The sequence below is a fragment of the Brassica napus genome, chromosome A1, assembly GCF_020379485.1.
Source record: "Brassica napus cultivar Da-Ae chromosome A1, Da-Ae, whole genome shotgun sequence".
Classification (NCBI taxonomy): Eukaryota; Viridiplantae; Streptophyta; class Magnoliopsida; order Brassicales; family Brassicaceae; genus Brassica; species Brassica napus.
Genome location: NC_063434.1, coordinates 26,382,009 through 26,400,764, shown reverse-complemented (window position 1 = coordinate 26,400,764; position 18,756 = coordinate 26,382,009). Strand labels below are relative to the sequence as shown.

General features: G+C 34.8%; 3 protein-coding genes across 6 annotated transcripts; 2 read left to right on the top strand and 1 right to left on the bottom strand.

Moving 5' to 3' along the window:
- The first annotated feature begins 2,270 nt into the window (after positions 1–2,270).
- Positions 2,271–5,317, top strand: LOC106349276 (trifunctional UDP-glucose 4,6-dehydratase/UDP-4-keto-6-deoxy-D-glucose 3,5-epimerase/UDP-4-keto-L-rhamnose-reductase RHM3). Its single transcript, XM_013789222.3, has 2 exons — positions 2,271–2,498; positions 3,071–5,317. The coding sequence occupies exon 2, from the start codon at positions 3,096–3,098 to the stop codon at positions 5,085–5,087; it is 1,992 nt and encodes a 663-aa protein (XP_013644676.2). The 5' UTR covers positions 2,271–2,498; positions 3,071–3,095; the 3' UTR covers positions 5,088–5,317.
- Positions 5,318–5,392: 75 nt separating this feature from the next.
- On the bottom strand, positions 5,393–8,290 carry LOC106349262 (zinc finger BED domain-containing protein RICESLEEPER 1). 4 transcript variants are annotated; one of them, XM_013789212.3, is made up of 4 exons: positions 8,132–8,290; positions 5,842–7,840; positions 5,687–5,746; positions 5,393–5,583 (listed from the first exon to the last, which is right to left on the bottom strand). In XM_013789212.3, the coding sequence occupies exons 2-3, from the start codon at positions 7,826–7,828 to the stop codon at positions 5,706–5,708; spliced, it is 2,028 nt and encodes a 675-aa protein (XP_013644666.2). In that variant the 5' UTR covers positions 7,829–7,840; positions 8,132–8,290; the 3' UTR covers positions 5,393–5,583; positions 5,687–5,705. The 4 variants fall into 4 exon arrangements, with proteins under 4 accessions (XP_013644666.2, XP_048595304.1, XP_013644657.3 ...); XM_048739347.1 differs by having other exon boundaries at positions 5,842–7,834; positions 8,132–8,264; XM_013789203.3 differs by having other exon boundaries at positions 8,036–8,177.
- Positions 8,291–10,780: 2,490 nt separating this feature from the next.
- LOC106367899 (GDSL esterase/lipase At3g14820) lies at positions 10,781–14,594 on the top strand. The gene is made up of 6 exons (XM_022694109.2): positions 10,781–10,850; positions 10,943–11,116; positions 11,198–11,328; positions 11,412–11,636; positions 11,716–11,968; positions 12,070–14,594. The coding sequence occupies exons 1-6, from the start codon at positions 10,781–10,783 to the stop codon at positions 12,264–12,266; spliced, it is 1,050 nt and encodes a 349-aa protein (XP_022549830.2). The 3' UTR covers positions 12,267–14,594.
- The last annotated feature ends 4,162 nt before the right edge of the window (positions 14,595–18,756 follow it).

Below are 18,756 nucleotides of genomic sequence, written 5' to 3'. Positions count from 1 at the left end.
ATCTGAGATGCAATGATTAATTGATCAGGTGTAGTAGAGAGGATCAATAAAATGTTACGTAAACATTAAGAAAGTACATTGTTATATTGATTTGTAAACGTTAAAATACTTATCTTCTCACGATTAACTCCAGTCGTAATAAGGGAATACAAAACACATAAAATATATACATGTGGACGAAAATTAATGGATACGAAAAAATGAACAAGCTCAACTCCAATACGTAACGTGCCATTAATTTTTGCCGCAAACAATGATCCTCAACTAAAGTATTATTTCCTTGAAAGGAACAAAATGTCAACTTTATAATGCATATCTTCCAAAACGTCAAAATGATCATGTGTAGTCTCCTTTTCTAACATCAAATTGATCATGTACTCTAGTTATATTATTTTCAAAATTTTGTATCGCCTCCCTAACCGAATACATTATACATTATATTGATATAAAATACATGTAGCAGACTAGCAGGTCAAAAGATCCAGAGTAAAAGGCTTGACCTGGGAAGGTGTAGCGGGTGCCGGAGACTCTCGTCATAGTGCATCCGGTAAGGTCTTCTCAACCTTCTTATGCAAGAGTCAAATGCTAATATATACTTATCATCACATGGAATCTCCTAACTGAGAAGAAGCACCTTCTGGTTGGATAAGATATCTCTATTCCGATCCTTGGGTTCCAAGCGTTTTGGGCTATGATTAGAATTCTTAAGTTAGGTTTGCCTGAGGGGTTTTTTTTTTCTGACAAAGTTTGACTAGTGGCTAGAAGTAGATTGTTACACGCTTTTTTTCTTTGGTAAAATGTTAAATAAGCTTTGTACTCTTGGTTTGGGGGTTAATCAAGTTGTTTAAGAGGTTTATCCCAACTCATAGGATCAATTCGTTCTCGCAGTGGTGAAAAATACAATGTTATTTATGTTTTTTTTTTTACAAAACCTTGTATACATTTTATAAATGTTGTTTAAGCTTATGTAGTGTAAGATCTTTTTTTAGGTGCTACTAGATTTTGGTATTGTAGGTGGAGTTAAAAAATTTATAAGGTTGAAATTTTGTATCTACGGATTGGTAAATAAAATTTGATGGTTGAGCCCAAAAATATCCTGGGAAAAAAGATGGTTGATTTCAACGGATCAATACTCTACAAACATCTGGGGAGGCAGAAGTGACCCTTTTTCTAATACTTGTGAATAAAAGAGGGCAAGGCCCATAAACGATAACGGACTTTATAAATGGTTAAAACAGCGATAATTAAGGCCCAAATAAGATGCCCTCGTTCTTAAAAATTACTACGAAAACTAGGACTGTTCGATATGGTAAAACCGAACCGTACCGAACCGAACCGAACCGAAATAGATAATATGATTTGGTTTTGGTATATACCATATAAAACGAATGGATATAATTTTATAAAAACCGTAGGATTTGGATATGGTTTGGTATATAACCGATTAAACCGAATAAACCGAACAAAACCGATTAAAAGTAGAAACATGTAAATATGTATCTATTTTATAACAATACATGAAAATCTGTTTGTTACATAAGTTAAATTTGTGTTAATAATTATTACCATGATTTTATAGTAATAAAAAACTTTAATTTGTAAAACACTTGAACTATAACTAAATAAAAATATATCGCAATTCAGACATCTTATTTTCTAAGTCTTTTTTTTATCTTTTTGATTTATTTTATTCTTCACTAAATTAATATGAATATTATAAATTTGATGGACAATAATTAATGGAAAATTTTCAATTGAAAAAGCATGACTTTAATGAACACTAAATATGGAAGAGGGGAAAAACTTTTCTTTCATGTTTCTGTTTTGTTTCATATTTTTATTTTCAAAATTTCAAGCTTTGATTTTAGTTATAGATTTGATTATTTTATTTGATGGTAGAAGCATTTTTACTTTTTTGTTCATTTATTTGAACATGTAATATATTTTTAATAAATGAGTGTGTTGACAATATGACTTTAAAATTCATATAATATGATCTCAAACAAAATAATTATGTTTTTTGGTATAAAACCGAATAAACCAAAAACCGACGGTATATAAACCGAACCGAACCGAAGTAAATATGGATTTAGAATGGTAGTTATATTTTACTAACCGAAATACCGAAAACCAAAAAAAACCGAACCGAAACCGAACCGATATCCGGATTGAACACCGAAACTCAAGCGGACATGTGCGTTGCCTATATTTTCGGTTGGTAAATTAAAGAAAAAAAAAACCACTAAAAATTGAACCGTAACTGTTAAAAGCGTAGTAAGGGCAGTTTGGTAATTTGCGGGAGTCCACTGGTTCTCCGTAACTGTCTCAGGGGCTTACCGTTTTCTGAAGCTCGTTAAGATCCTTCCCTCTCTTTCTTCTTCATTTCTCTTATTAGTCCTTCACTCTTATATTCCATTGATCCCATTTCCTTCTCTAAACATCTCGAGACCTTCTTTTAACTTGAGACTGATCTCGATCTTGATCTGACATTCGACCCGGTACGTACCCCGACCACTTTCTGTATCATAATTCTATATACTTTCTTAGCTATTTCATTAATGTGCGAGTCTGTATTTTGATTCTTTTTGTTGATTTTCTGTAATCTGCGAACCTTGTTCATCTTTTTGCCATTGGATCTTCTACTCAATCTGAACATTTGATTACTACATTTGTCACACTTTAGGATCTGGATCTGCCTTCTCCCGATCTGGATTCCTCAAATAGCTGTAGCTTTTCGTACTAATCGCGTAGATTAATTCTACTAAAAATCTGTATTCAATAACACCCCCCTTAGCTTCCTGTTTACTGAATCTCATGAGTGGGTTTTCAAAAGGATAGATCTGAATGAGTTGTTCTTTTTTAATCGATTTAATGGATTTAACACGTGTCAATCGTGTTTTCATCTCTAGTCTATTTCACTAAATTACATTTTATCCCATAAAGTTTTTCTACTTGCAGTTTTTCACCTTTTAGAGTTGAAATTGCTTGGTTTGCTAAAAGGTGCGAGTTTTGTAACAAAACCTTTCTTCTTATATGCATGCACTTTTCATTGTTTATGGTGTTGCTGCAGATATTATTATAGCTCTCGCATCACAATGACTACATATAAGCCCAAGAACATCCTCATAACCGGAGCCGCCGGTTTCATCGCCTCCCACGTGGCCAACAGGCTAGTCCGCACCTACCCCGACTACAAAATCGTGGTCCTCGACAAGCTCGACTACTGCTCCAACCTCAAAAACCTTAACCCTTCCAAATCCTCACCCAACTTCAAGTTCGTCAAGGGCGACATCGCCAGCGACGACCTCGTCAGCTACCTTCTCATCACCGAGAACATCGACACCATCATGCACTTCGCCGCTCAGACCCACGTCGACAACTCCTTCGGCAACAGCTTCGAGTTCACCAAGAACAATATCTACGGCACGCACGTGCTTTTAGAAGCTTGCAAAGTCACTGGACAACAGATCAGGAGGTTTATCCACGTGAGTACAGATGAGGTCTACGGAGAGACTGATGAGGATGCTTCTGTGGGGAACCATGAAGCTTCTCAGCTGCTTCCGACTAATCCTTACTCTGCTACTAAAGCTGGTGCTGAGATGCTTGTGATGGCGTATGGGAGATCGTATGGTTTACCGGTTATAACCACGCGTGGGAATAATGTTTATGGTCCGAATCAGTTTCCTGAGAAGTTGATACCTAAGTTCATGTTGTTGGCTATGAATGGGAAGCCGCTTCCTATCCATGGGGATGGATCTAATGTTAGGAGTTATTTGTATTGTGAAGATGTTGCTGAGGCGTTTGAGGTTGTTCTACACAAAGGTGAAGTTAACCATGTTTATAATATTGGGACGACGAGAGAGAGGAGAGTGATTGATGTGGCGAATGACATCTCCAAGCTCTTTGGAACTGACCCTGACTCTACAATTCAGTTTGTGGAGAACCGGCCGTTTAATGACCAGAGGTACTTCCTCGACGACCAGAAGCTGAAGAAACTGGGATGGTCGGAACGAACCACTTGGGAGGAAGGGCTGAGGAAGACGATGGAGTGGTACACTGAGAACCCTGATTGGTGGGGAGATGTTACTGGAGCGCTCCTGCCTCATCCAAGGATGCTGATGATGCCTGGTGATAGACTCTGTGATAGCTGTGACGACGAGCACAAGGATGTTGCAGATGGTAATCAGACGTTCACTGTGGTTACTCCTTCTGGAGACAACAAAACACCCTTTAAGTTTCTTATATACGGCAGGACCGGGTGGCTCGGTGGTCTTCTAGGGAAGCTGTGTGAGAAGCAAGGGATTGCATACGAGTATGGGAAAGGGAGACTAGAGGATAGAGCTTCTGTAATGGCGGATATTCGCAGTGTCAAACCTACTCATGTTTTCAATGCCGCCGGTGTAACGGGCAGACCCAATGTTGACTGGTGTGAGTCACACAAAACTGAGACTATCCGAGCCAATGTCGCTGGCACTTTGACTCTAGCAGATGTTTGCAGAGAGAATGGTTTATTGATGATGAACTTCGCTACTGGTTGTATATTTGAGTACGACGCTGCGCATCCAGAAGGCTCAGGGATTGGCTTCAAGGAAGAAGACAAACCCAACTTCACCGGCTCCTTCTACTCAAAGACAAAGGCGATGGTGGAAGAGCTTCTAAGAGAATACGACAACGTATGCACGTTGAGAGTGCGGATGCCAATCTCATCCGACTTGAACAACCCAAGGAACTTCATCACGAAGATCTCGCGGTACAACAAAGTGGTGAACATCCCGAACAGCATGACCATACTCGACGAGCTCTTGCCAATCTCGATCGAGATGGCGAAGAGGAACCTGAGGGGGGTTTGGAACTTCACCAATCCGGGAGTGGTGAGCCATAACGAGATACTAGAGATGTACAAGAGCTACATCGAGCCGGGTTTCAAGTGGTCCAACTTCACTTTGGAGGAACAGGCTAAGGTCATTGTGGCGGCAAGGAGCAACAACGAGATGGATGGTGCCAAGCTTAGTAAGGAGTTTCCTGAGATGCTTTCCATCAAAGATTCGTTGATCAAATACGTCTTTGAACCCAACAAGAGAACGTAAAAACTCTCCTTAACACACATACACTTTCCTCTCTTTTTTTCTCTTCATTGTTATATTATACTCTGCAGGTAGCTTCACTATATGATTCTACTGTTTTTGATTTGTTTTTAATTTTTATCATTGGTTTCATTTACTCTCTTTTTTGGGCACTGTACTACGAAATATATCCTTTTTTAAATCATATATTTGTTACATTAACATTATTACAGAAATGAATTTATTTCAGTTTCTTTTGCTCTCTTATTGATTTCTAGTCCTATCATAAGTCTGTGTGTTCATACAATGAAATTAATAAGAAGAGAATATTGACTGCTTTAACTTGTTTCCCTTTGCTTTTAAACTGGAGTATTATTTTTGTTACAAGAACAATGTAACAATTGTCTCTCATAAATTTAATCTTTCTAATGCATAACTAGAAATTGCAAACTATAAATTAAAACTCTGTACTTCAAATCTTCACCATACATCTAAAGACATTCTGCTTTCTCTTCACCACCTGCAAAACGATGAACACCAATTCATAAGCAAGAAAACACCTTCAATTTGTTGAATAAAGATGTAAGAAAAAAGATGAGAGAGGAACAGATGAAGCTCAGTACCTTGAACTTGTTGTTCTCTTCACAAAGCTTGAGCATATTGTCTAGACAATGGTTGAACTTCTTTGCTCGTTATAAAATTCAAAAGGCAAAGTCAGTAGTATACTTGATGACCAATTGCTTCTAAGAAGATATAAATAAAGAGTCTGAAACTGTACCTTCTGCCTCTGTAGACAACCAATCATGCGCACAAAACAAAGCTTGCCTAATATCAGGGTTCAAAGAACTCTTACTCTCATCAACCACCGGTCTCCCAGAGTCAAATGCCGAATCAGCCCCAAGGATTGACATAGGCGTCCCAAGAATATCACGTGCCATCATAGAGAGAACAGGGTACCTCGGCGTATGTACCTTCCAGTAATTCAAAATGTTGAACTCCCCGCTACGGGGAAAGATAGGCTCAGACAAGTACTTGTCCAAATCAGACGTCGTGTTCTGGTTCTGAGAAGTCTCGTGGAGAAACTTGTCGAATCCTTTCAGCCTATCTCTAGCGTCCATACCACCTCTACCTAACCCCGAGCCACCACCAGAGAAGGAAGAGTCATCACCAATGGCAGAGCAGATCGAGTACGCGTCAAGAAGCTCCTTGACACCGTTAGACACTTCCTTGATACGGTCCAGAGCCGTGCTGCCGTAGATTTTAGAGTAGTAATACTCCACCAACTTCATCTTGAACCTCGGATCTAAAATAGCAGCGATCGCTAACACGAGGCTGCATTTGTTCCAGTACTCATCAAACTTCGACTTCATCTTCGCTGCTAAAGAACTCAAGAAACTGTCCTGGCTCTTGCACCATTCGATCAGCTGGATGTGGATGTCGCACATCTCGGCAAAGTACACATTCGCTGTAGGACACTTGTTCCCCGAAAAATCAGCAGCGATCTCGAACACAAGCTTGAGATAACCGGCGACGGATCTAGTCCACTCCCACTCCTCGTCGGTTAGGGAAGAATCAAACCCTTGGTCGTGATCACGCAAGTGGCAAAACGCGCCCTTGTACTCAAGTACGGTTTCAAGCATCTCATAAGTCGAGTTCCAACTAACTAGAGAATCAAGAACCAACACCTTCTCGGAGTTGATCCCTGCGAGCTGAGCGATCTCGTTGAACCTCGCTTGTGTAGACTGCGAGCTCTTGACGTACCTCACGCTTCCTCGAATCTTCTGGATAACATCTCTCATAGCTTCCAAGCAGTCTTGGACGATAGCGTTCAGGAGATGCGCGGCGGATCTCAGCTCGAATAACTGCCCGTTGATCAAGACCTGGCTGCTCTGAGCCATGTGGTCTTTAATCCTCAGGACGATCTCATCACTAACAGAGAAACTATCAAAGGTAACGGCGAAAAGCTTGCTCTCGAGACTCCACTCCATCAAACACCTGATGATTACTTCGGAGAGCATGTCTTCAGTGTGAGAAGGATCCAAGGTGATGAAGTTGAGAACGTTCCTCTGCAGCCTCCATTCCTCGTCGATATAATGAGAGGCTAGACAGACGTAGCTAGCATTATCCCTTGAAGACCACATCTCCACCGAGAGATTGATCTTACCGTATAAGTTACTCAGAGTATGCTGCACTCTCTGCTTCTCTCTGATGTAAATCTCCATACATGTTTCCTCAATGGTGGTAATAGCCACAGGTTCGAACAAGGGCTGGAGATTCCTAGCAAACACTTTGAAGCCAACATGATCAACCATAGATAAAGGATAGTTGTGCAGTATAATCATACGCGCAAGATCAACCTGACTCCTTTCTTGACTAAACCTTCCTCCTCCTCCGCTTCCTCGGCTCATAACAATCTCATCCCCTCTACGCTGCTCCTGATCAAACTTAGTAGGCCTAATGTAACCGTCTTTCGGCTGCTGACTCTCATCGAAACCGATGGTAGCAACAGTCACTGGATTCTCCTTCTTCCTCCTCTTGGGAGTCAGAAGCTGAGACATGTCGTGGTTGGTTCTTTTGAGACAGCGCATGAGATGGTTCCGGAGATGAGTCGTCCCGCTGTTGCTGGAACCGCTGAGTTTCTTGTTGCACTGAATGCAAACAGCGTAGCAGACATCAGCCTTCCTCACCCTCTCAAAGTAGTTCCACACGACAGATGTCAGCCTCTTCGATTTTTGAAGGATGATCTCGTTTGATTCATCCATCATAACAAACTGCACCTAAAAAAATTTAAAAAAAAACAAAACTTTAGATTAAAAACAAACACTTTGAATCATCATCATCCGACAGAACCTAATCAGCATTACACAGTTATATTCAAAAACCAAACACATCATCATAACAACAACAAAAGTTAGTGCAAAAAAAAAAGAGATCAAATTTGTGACACAATGAGATAAATTCGGATCCTTTACACTGGAGAAAGAAACCCTTTTGAGATTTGCTAAGAAGACAGAGTTTTTTTTTTTTTGCATATGAAGAGAGTGAGAAAGGTTTGAAATTTTCGTTACCTTTGTTTATAAAAGAAAAAAGGGGGTTTCAGAGAATCTGTGCTACAATCGGAGGATCCGAGGAGTTGTTTTTAAGGGTTACGGGTGGGAAGAAGCTGGATCGAAGAAACATCAGATCCGATGGGGCGATTCTTGCTGGGTTATATAAAGACCCGATTTTTAGGGGTTCGGGTGGGTTTAACCAAAGATATATTAAGGTAAACCGATCCGGTTCTAAATCCGAATCTATCCCGGTTTGGTATAATATAATTATTATGATACTGGATAGAGAGAGCTGATTTGGTGATCCAATCTCACATTAATTCCAATATATACTATTCTTTTTATAGACCACATTAATCTAAAATCATAACGTCAGGAAAATTTTCGTAGGTTAAAAATATCTTTAGAAGATTTTTGACTCTTTTTCTTATCTAATTGAGAATCTTTCTGTTACTTGTTCATCTTATTCAACAGGTTATAATATCATCTAAATTAAGCAGTAGCAGTGTATTCATTTCCTTACGATAACAATATCAAAAATGTCTTGGACCTTATTACAATTATGTTGTAACTGATTAACTCATTTTAAGAATGTATGGAATAAATGGAATTGAAATCAATAGAATAAAATAGAATGGAATAGTGATAATTTGAAAAATTAAATGAATGATATATATTATACATTTGGTTTTTAATTATATTGAAATTATTTCATATCACACATTCCTTTTTATCACCCTTTAAATTATGTGAGAATGTGTGGAATCAAAAAATATTTTTTTTCAGTAAACTGGTATTTTTTTAATACTCATGAATAACAAATTCTAGATATTCTATTAATAAAAAAATACATTCCATTTACCGCCTTAATCTATACTATTAAAGCAGGATTATATTGTCCTTTTTACCTTAGTCTGCCATTTTTTTTACTAACAATGCATGTTTCATTAAAGACAATCAAGTAATATTAATAACCATCTATATTGGGTCTTTTTTTTGGATCCAGCCCACATCAGATCTCTCTTGGGCCATTTGGGCCGATTAAGGAATCATCTAATTCTCACATTTTTTTTCATTTGATCCATTGAGTCCAAGTTCAAATATTTTTTTTTCAACTATCCTTAATCTTTTCTTTTCTTAATATAATTTAAGCATTCATAAAACAATTAAATTTTTTCACTGAAAAGTATAAATCTTTATTAAAAGTATATAATTTTTTATTAAAATATTAACCAAATAATAAAATTAATTTATCAGAGTTATATCAACTTAATTCATTAAAGAAATAATGTTTAATTTTTTTTTAACATAAATAGTCATTTAAAATGAAATACGATAAATAAAGATAAAAAGTTTAAGTCTTTTATAAAATAAAACACAAATATATGAAAATATGACATTTACTAAATATTTGTCAATTGAAATAAATAAATAAATAAATCCGCGCTTTGAAAGCGCGGATCAAAATCTAGTGTTTACTTATTCTTAAATCACAAATTAGTATTTCAAAAAAGAAGAAACCGAAAACTCTTACAAAACCATTCATAGGTACATATATAATATGACTGCTAAAGCAGACTCAATTAAACTTTTGGTGCATGAAACACTAGTTGACAGCACTAACCACTAGATCATCTTCCATTGATCCACTCTAAATATTTCGAAGAAATTGGTGCTTGAAACACTGGTTTTCTGAGCTTTAGCTTAAAACATAGAACCGGTTCTGCATGTACACACAAATACATTCTGCTTATATATAAAGCAACGAAAAATCTCTCTCTCGCTCAACAATCTTTACAGTTCAGGCCCCATGCATCCAGCCTCCAGGAGGCGCGGCGCGGACCTGATGCATGCATCCAAAGATCATGAATTATGTGAGCTGGTCTGTAAGCATTGCTTTGATCCAAGGCTCTTGGATGCATTAGTGCGGGCCTCTCTTGGCTTTGATCCTCCTCCGCATTTGAATTCCATTATCTGGGATCGCGTTTGACCGTATAAATTTTAAAATAAAAGAAAATGCAATTTTAATGAAAATATCTCAGTCAGATATATATACAGAGTCTGTATATCAACTAGTAAGACGTCAAACGTTTCTGATGTCATACTTATTCATCAATGTGCAATTTATCATGCATGTATACATAACTTATTTATACAAAGGAGAGACGATCTGGCTCACACACATGTTCATTCATCCATATGACACTAAGGTAATGAAAACGATACATAATCCTAACAAAGTAGATAATCATATATAAATATAAATATAAATGTAAATATATATATATATATATATATATAAATATATATCTCTTTTATTTAGTTTCTATATTTCAAATTTTGAATTCACTTTTAAAATTATTACCAGAATTTCTTGTTTCCTTTTAAGACAATATTTTGTACGTTGTATTCCTTGTAAAATAGTGTTTTTTTTTCTTTTTCTTTTTGATTCGGTGTATCATATAATACATTTCTCTTATTTTCATAAAAAGAAAAAAGTAGCTGGATACTTTACACACAGTTTCATTTGCAAAATAGTTATTCATATACAACGTATATATATATGTGTGTATGAATGGTCTATCTTCTCAACATCTTCTAAACACAAAAGAAATAATCAAAAAGAATTCATCACTCGATTAATCATAACATTTTCTTGGTATCATTATGGATCTGCGGTTTCTATGTTCTCTTTTGTTGTTTTTTGTCGCAGAAGTGACCACAACCAAGACCAAAGGTGCATAAATCAAAATTATTACATTTGATTATTTTCAAAAACGATGTTTTTATTAATCTCACGCTAAATCCATTTTGTAAAATATGCTTCAGGGAACACAACAGTTCCGGCATTAATAGTATTAGGAGATTCGATAATGGATACTGGAAATAATAATGACATTCCAACTCTTCTAAAGTCTAACTTTCCTCCTTATGGGAAAGAGTTTCCTGGTGGCATTCCTACCGGTAGATTTTCAGATGGAAAAGTTCCATCAGACATCATTGGTATAAAAAGTTTTATAATTCGTTTATGTTTTGTCCCATTTTTAATGTACACATACTAAACAATGTTGCAAAAATAAACAGCGAATACATTGGGGATAGCAAAGACGATACCACCATACTTAGGCTCAAAACTAAAGCCAAATGATCTTCTTAAGGGTGTAATATTTGCTTCTGGAGGTTCCGGTTATGATCCATTAACATCTAAACTATTGGTATAAAATATTTATACATGTTATTTTCTTTTAGCTGTTATTACAATCTTTTAAAAACTTCTTACAACTTTTTATATTTTCAGTCTATAATACCAATGTCAGATCAACTCCAATATTTTCAAGAATATTTGTCAAAAATTAAGCAACACTTTGGAGAAGAAAAGGTTAAGTTTATATTGGAGAAAAGTGTGTTTCTAGTGGTCGCTAGCAGTAATGATCTCGGCGAGACTTATTGGGCTCGATCGCTTGAATACAGTCGTAACGCATACGCTGAATATTTGGCATACTTGGCTTCAGAGTTTATCAAAGTGAGTTTTTATTTCCGTTATAGTTTATACTTAACCACAACATCTAATTGAAAAAATATCTCAATCCTTCAACATTTAGAAACTATCTGGACTCGGAGCGAAAAAAATAGGAGTGTTTAGCGCAGTTCCAGTTGGATGCGTGCCTGCACAAAGAACACTCTTTGGAGGTTTCAAAAGAGAATGTTATGAAACTTTGAACAAAATGGCAATTCATTTCAACTCAAAGTTATCATCTAGTATGGATGCTCTGCAGAAACAGTTGCCCAGTAAACTAGTATATATTGACATTTACGAAACTCTTCATGACATCATGAAAAACTCTTCGAAATACGGTAATCATATGATACGAATAGCATTTTATTTTATTTTCTTTCATACATCAATGCTAATACTAGTGGTATATTATATATGCATGGCTTTTGTAATTGTGTAGGGTTTAAAGTGGCAGATAAAGGATGTTGCGGTACAGGAAGAATTGCGTTAGCTGTATTGTGCAACAAACTTACTCCTTTCACGTGTTCGGATCCATCGACTCATGTGTTCTTTGACTCTTATCATCCAACTGAAAAAGCTTACCAAATTATCACTGATAAATTGATGAAAAAATACCAGAAGCACCTTAGCAACTGAATATGTTCAGTCATGTGGTGATATTAGTCTGATGAATGTTCTTTTATATCTTTTCTACAGTAAGGATGTAATTCAACCAAAGTGTTTTTTTTTTTTAATTTGATTTATGATCACAATGATTTACAATGATTTCTTCTATCTCAGCCGACTTTTTATGCCGACTATCTAACTATATGGCTTATCTTTTGCGATGTAATGTTAAACCATGTTTTGGGTAACGACGTAACTTACAGACGTGAGCTTATGAGACGTTGGAGTTGTGTGTTGTTTTGGATGTTTGCCCTAATAAAATAGTTCATTCCTTTTCTAAAGTAAGATTTTCTAAAGTTTATTCTTGTTCCACAAAAATATATTTCTATACTTTTAAAATATTTTGTATATTTTCGAGAAAAATTAATTGTGAATATTTAAATTGATTAAATTTTATTGGTGAATAGTTATTAGAAAGTATACAAAAATAAATTGTAAATATTTATTATATTCTTAATAAACGTGAAAACTGTAGAAAATCTTACTTACGAAAACGGAATGATTATGGGTCCGATTGGTAATGGCTGTAGCTTTAAATATTTTGCTGTAGAAAAAAATCTGTAGACTTTTTGCTGTGGCTTTAGATTTTATTGCTGTAGAATTTTATTGAAGCACTAAAAAATTGCTTTGGATATTTGGCTCTGCAGAGCACTTGTACAGCTGTAGGATATTTTAAGAGCTGTGGTTTCAAAAAAAAATTTAAAGCTTGATTGCTCTGAATTTGGTGCTGTGGAAATAAATAGGGCTGTGGACAGCACCTACAGCAACTACCAATCACCCCCTATATGTATTCTGTTTTTAATTGGTTGATATGAAAAGGAAAATAAAACTATACACAGTCGCAGATGTTTGTGTGTTTTCCTCAACTTTATGAGAGTTGGTGGTGCATTTTGTTAACCAGTTATCCGGTTAGGAAAAACCAACTGCTTCATATAACTCGGCATTGACTTAAAACATGTTTATTGTAGGTTTCTTAGATTGAGTTTCTTAGCGTAATATAATATACGGTTTCTTAGTTATTAACTAAAAAAACTAAGAGACGTCTCTTAGATAAGAAATATAAAAGACGTATTTTAATTTTTTTAATTAAAAGCTAAGAGACTGTATCTTATACTACGCTAAAAGATTCAACCAAAAAAATCTTTAATAAACATGCTCTTAGTTCCTCTATTGGTCGGTCAATATGGAATGGCAACAGCAGACGCACATGCAGGCCTGCCCCTGAATATTTTTGATCCTGAAGCAAACAAAGTTACAAACATTACGGACTTTTTTTTTAATAAAACAAACATAACATTACGGACTTATCATTATATAATATTAAAAAAAAACAATAAGAAAACAAAACAAAAGTTATAAATCTCCGAATCCTCCACCGACAGTAAACCAAACTCAAGCACAAATCAACTGAGCTATTGAATAATCTGGGAGATAGTGGACCGACAAATAATTATCTATTCAGGGCTGCAGCCGCATCGTTCTCCGGCTTATCCTAGACCGGCATTGCACACAAGGATAATTGTTAGAGCTGATACTCTTGCAAGTATTGGTCAGTCTTCCTTTTTTGTCCAGATTAATAATACTTTCGAGTTCTGAATCTTCCTGATACAATACAAAGACGACAGACTTTTCTACTTATATATAGTGTGAAAGACTTTAAGCCATTAATCCCCACAAGTCGGTGGACCCGCACATATATGGCTCACACACTACGTTAAAAGACTACTCAGCAGCTGGGTCAACTTTCAACCAATCTAGCGAACGTTAATTTAATAATGATAACAGTAATAAAAATCTAAAACTTATTGACTGTCATACAAAAGTATACAAAATTACAAATGTATTCATTTACTATATGTTTAATGGGTCAGAGACAGTTGGAGTTGGATCGTAGGTTTAATGAAGAGGAACGTTACAAACATATTAAAGTGAGCCAACTACAAACATTAGTTTATTATTATCTTTTACCTAAGTAAATCTCTTTTTTAGTTTGTTCAAATTTGACCCGAACAAACTACATTTTATCTAGAACTTGGGTTATAATGTGATGACTGAACAAAAAGTCATGGAACCATTTTTAATTCGTAAACAATATTAAAAATGAATTAATTAGTGGAACAGATGCTTAATGAGAAATTGTTAGGTTAGAAAGTTAAAGTACTTCTTTAAAATCGTAAGGTCCCACTGAATATATGCTTCAAGTTTGAGAATTTTTTTTGACGAGATAGTAATTGTTATTGTTATATTTAATCACTATTTAATCTGTCCTTAGTCCAATAAGAGTGGCTATGACTTGTTTTTTTTTTTTTTTTTTTTGAAAAAGTGGCTATGACTTGTTTTGAGATTCTTTCTTCGATCAAAAGGCTACGTTTGATTCAATGAACTAATGTTGATGGATAGGAAGTCAAGGAGCAAAAATATAATTTGCAGAGATGATAGGAAACGTGCCATGTTGTCACTGGTACTATTATATCATTGCGATCTTTCAAAAACATTTTGAGTTAATTCATATTTTAAGAAATGACTACAAAAATAGATAGCAATCAATTAGCGTAACTTTCATGAGTTTCATGTATTTTCATGTTAGATTCGGGTTTATTACGAGCTTTCAACTTAAAATCAATTGACAATTAGCGGATTGGTCATAACCCTTTATATAATAGTAAATTAATTTTTATATTTCCGATGTGAAATATTTCTTATCAATACCCTCTCCCACGTTTAGACATTTAGGTCTGAAACGTGGACAATATGGGAATAACATCCACAGAGGACTCAACATCAGTATGGTAGTAGTAGTTGTAGTAAATTAGGTCAAAGGATCTTATCACTCTGATACCATGTTAGATTCATATTTATTATGAGCTTCCAACTTAATACTAATTGGCAATTAGTAGATTGGTCTTAATCCTTTATATAGTAGTAGATTAATTCTTGTATTTCTGATGTGAGATGTTTCTTATCAATATTCCACTAGCTAGGAGAAAGTCTTTAACAAAATATAAGTAAAAATAAAAGAATGTTGACTGGCTAGCAAAATGGGAACCTTGCCCTTTCAAATAAATAACCCTAAACATACCTAATACACGATTAGTTCATTGAATCAAACGTAGCCTAATACACGATTTATCTAAAAGAAAAACTTACGTCATCCACGTAATGTCAGTCCTACGTACATGCATTTCATGGAAGCTATGAGAACACTTTTTATATATTATTATAAATACATAATGATAGAACTACCAAGGAAAAGTCTAACAAATAAAACTTTTGAATCATATAGTATGAGTTTTAATAATATAGGCTCAATTTTCTTTTTTTTTTGAATTATTTAATAATGATAGAGAGATTAGGCTCAATTTTCGCTAAGAAAGATTTACTCTTATAAATAATTTATTTACTACTATAATTTTTGCTTACTATGAAAATGTACGGGATTTCGGATCAAGAACTTCTCAATCGTTAGAAAAGAAAATATAATGATAGAACTATAGTTCACATATTGGAATAGCACTGATCACACACACGATTCGCGACCTAGGGTCAAAAAACAATCGCGACAGCTATTTTGCCAAAAGGTGTATTTCTTTATATATTGCGGGAAAATCTCAAATATTATTTTTGTTCAAAAAAAATCTCAACACTAATTTTACCGACAAAAAATGGATAAAAGCTGTCTCCAATCTCCATTGTGGGGCTTGCTGAGTTTTCCCTAGCCTTCTTGGCTTCTTGTTATGTGCGTCGATGACTCCATCGATTCACAAATCACAACTATTAAGGGTTCTAAATTTTGATGATATATACCACAGACGATTCATTTAAGCAACACACAACTGCACAAGTACTGAAATAGTTGATTTTATATGGTTTATATGCAGTTCCGTAAATCAATCTAGTTATATGTATATATTTGTAAATGTTGTTTTCTTTTCACCAAATAAATAATACATAATGGCAAAGGATGATATATTAGCACAAAGCCAAAAATCACTAAAATACATATAATTATATTTTATTTACAATTTACATAAATGATTATTTTAGCATATGGTAGCCGTTTTAGCTTTTAATAGAGCTATCAAACATAGATATCAATAATCTGTACTACCTACCCTTGTAATGTAACAATTTTTTTTTTGGAGGGGGGGGGGGGGGGGGGTGTTAGCGGAAATTAGATTTATAATGAATCTTTGAATTTTTAAATCTAGTGTTAATAGTTTATAGATTCTCAAATTTTTATTAAAATCTAGTGTTATTGGTTTGTCTATAATTTTATACAAAATCATTTGTTATTCGAAAAATTTAGATTTGAATGATTCTACAAATCTATTAAAATAAATGTTATTGAGAGTTGAATTCGTAACATCTTAACTCACAAAACAAGATTTTGAGCATACTACTTGTTTCTCTTGAATTCTTAAATCATTACATTATTTTATTTTCATAGATTTTCACAATATACAAAATTCTCTACAACTCTTTCTAAATTTAACAAATCTCTCAACTTTAAAAAAAAAAAAAAAATTCTATAGAAATAAACCGTCGCACCTCTTCTCTCCCAAAGGCGACAAAACAGAACAAACTTTCCTCGGCGATAACTACCGGCCGGCGTCGGTTCGTACTCGTTTTTAATTACTGTTTTCAATTTATCTGTGTTATAGTGTATTGTATCATTAAGTATGGTTTCATCGAAATCGTTATCTTGGACGTATTTTCGTTTCAAGCGACATGTCTTCTCGTCACAGTGTCTCTTCCCTTCCCGCCGCCGTGGTGAAATTGTCTCGTCATGGACAAACAGTCTGGTGGTTATCTATTGGTTCATTGCGCCAGTATGGGATTTGGATCAGATCTTTCACGAATTCAGTTTCTCCCTAATTGGTGAGTCTATTACCTCCTTAATTGTTGAGTATCATCTTCGGACAAACAGAACTTGGATGTTCTGCGTTGTCGGCGTGTTTCCGTGGCTAGTCAGGCACGACGGTTTATTATCTCCCATAAGTTCCTCAAAAGAATCACTAGTCCTTTGGAACAAAAGAAGGAATCTTAAACCACCATGGCTGTGGGGACTAATATGGATATCATATTCGTTTAAGAATTTGATATGGATGATTGTGTTTTCACTACGTCAAGGAGATGGGTCACATCTTTACTTGATAATAGGAGGAAAGATGGATTGGTTATGCGAAGACATGTGGTGGAAGATGATGGTTTCAAATGATTATCAAAGTCAATATGAGGGGTTTCTTTGGAAATGGATAGAGATTGCAAAAAATCATGTTATCTCCTACAGCGGAAGTGTATGGAATGGGCAACGATGTAACAGATAGCCCGTGCCTCCTGATCTATTAAGTGATGAAAGGTGTTGGATCACAATGGATGACAGCCAAACACAAGATCATATAAGACCGAGAACAACAATAGAAAAAGTTAGCGAATCAGTCTATCCTGCAATAGAGTTAGGAAGCATCGTGTTATTACTTTTCTATTATCATGTTCAGCTTAAAAATGTATTTGTTGTATGTTTCGATTCTGGTTCTCTGTTAACTCTCTTTTGATATTAATAAAGTTAAGATGTTAAAAAAAAAACTCTATAGAAATCTAAGTTCCACTAACACCCCCTTTGTTCAAAAATTATATCTTCTAATTTCAGTTATTTATTTCCTAAATTGCTAGAGATGAACGACTTTAATAAGTAATTAGATTTTGATCCGAGATTTGAAAGCGCGAGATTATTTTTTGTTGGTAAAATTATTAATCCGTTTGTTAATTCATAATAGAAAAAAAAACTATTTGTTCAACCCGTTTCTACTTGATATCTCTTTTGACAATAATTGTAAAAAGGTCTACTCATTAATTATAAGTTGGTTTAGAAAACTCTGATTTATTTAAAGTTTTAATATTAATTTTAAAATAATAAAAATTTATTAATTACGATTTATGAAACATTATAATTTTTTAAGCACATATATTTAGCAGATTTATGTAATATCGATTTAGAAAAGAATTACATTTAATTTAAAATATATCAGATGCTATTAATACATGTACTGCAGATGACAAAAAAACATGTACGGGTATATAACCTAAAATTTTATGGTTTAGAGTTATGATTTTATGGCTCATGATATATATAGTTAGGATTTTATGGTTTAAAGTTATGTTTTTGCTCTAAATCTATACTATACTAAAAGGGAGATATAAACCCCTCTTAGAGTATCCACATCAGCATATATAATCATCCAATCAGAGAGCCCGAAGTTGCCACGTCATCTCATTCATTTTTTCGTAAAAAATGAAAAAAAAATGCAAAGGACAGGATCGAACCCGGGTTAGTATGACATAAATATAGAGCATATACCGCTAAGCCATTGAAACTTTCTTGAACACATATACAAGAATCACTAAATATGTAATCACAAACTCTTATGTACATTTACAATAATATGGATTCAACTTTCAA

What these genes read in the sequence shown, in the direction of transcription:
- LOC106349276 (XM_013789222.3), top strand. Translation starts at nt 3,096, where the DNA reads ATGACTACATATAAGCCCAAGAACATCCTCATAACCGGAGCCGCCGGT.
- LOC106349262 (XM_013789203.3), bottom strand. Translation starts at nt 8,095, where the DNA reads ATGCAAAAAAAAAAAAACTCTGTCTTCTTAGCAAATCTCAAAAGGGTT. An exon ending in AAAGGGTTTCTTTCTCCAGT is followed by an intron (nt 7,841 to 8,035) that starts GTAAAGGATCCG and finishes AAATTTTTTTAG; the next exon opens with GTGCAGTTTGTTATGATGGA. An exon ending in GTTGTCTACAGAGGCAGAAG is followed by an intron (nt 5,747 to 5,841) that starts GTACAGTTTCAG and finishes TAACGAGCAAAG; the next exon opens with AAGTTCAACCATTGTCTAGA.
- LOC106367899 (XM_022694109.2), top strand. Translation starts at nt 10,781, where the DNA reads ATGGATCTGCGGTTTCTATGTTCTCTTTTGTTGTTTTTTGTCGCAGAA. An exon ending in CATTAACATCTAAACTATTG is followed by an intron (nt 11,329 to 11,411) that starts GTATAAAATATT and finishes TTATATTTTCAG; the next exon opens with TCTATAATACCAATGTCAGA. An exon ending in GAAAAACTCTTCGAAATACG is followed by an intron (nt 11,969 to 12,069) that starts GTAATCATATGA and finishes GTAATTGTGTAG; the next exon opens with GGTTTAAAGTGGCAGATAAA.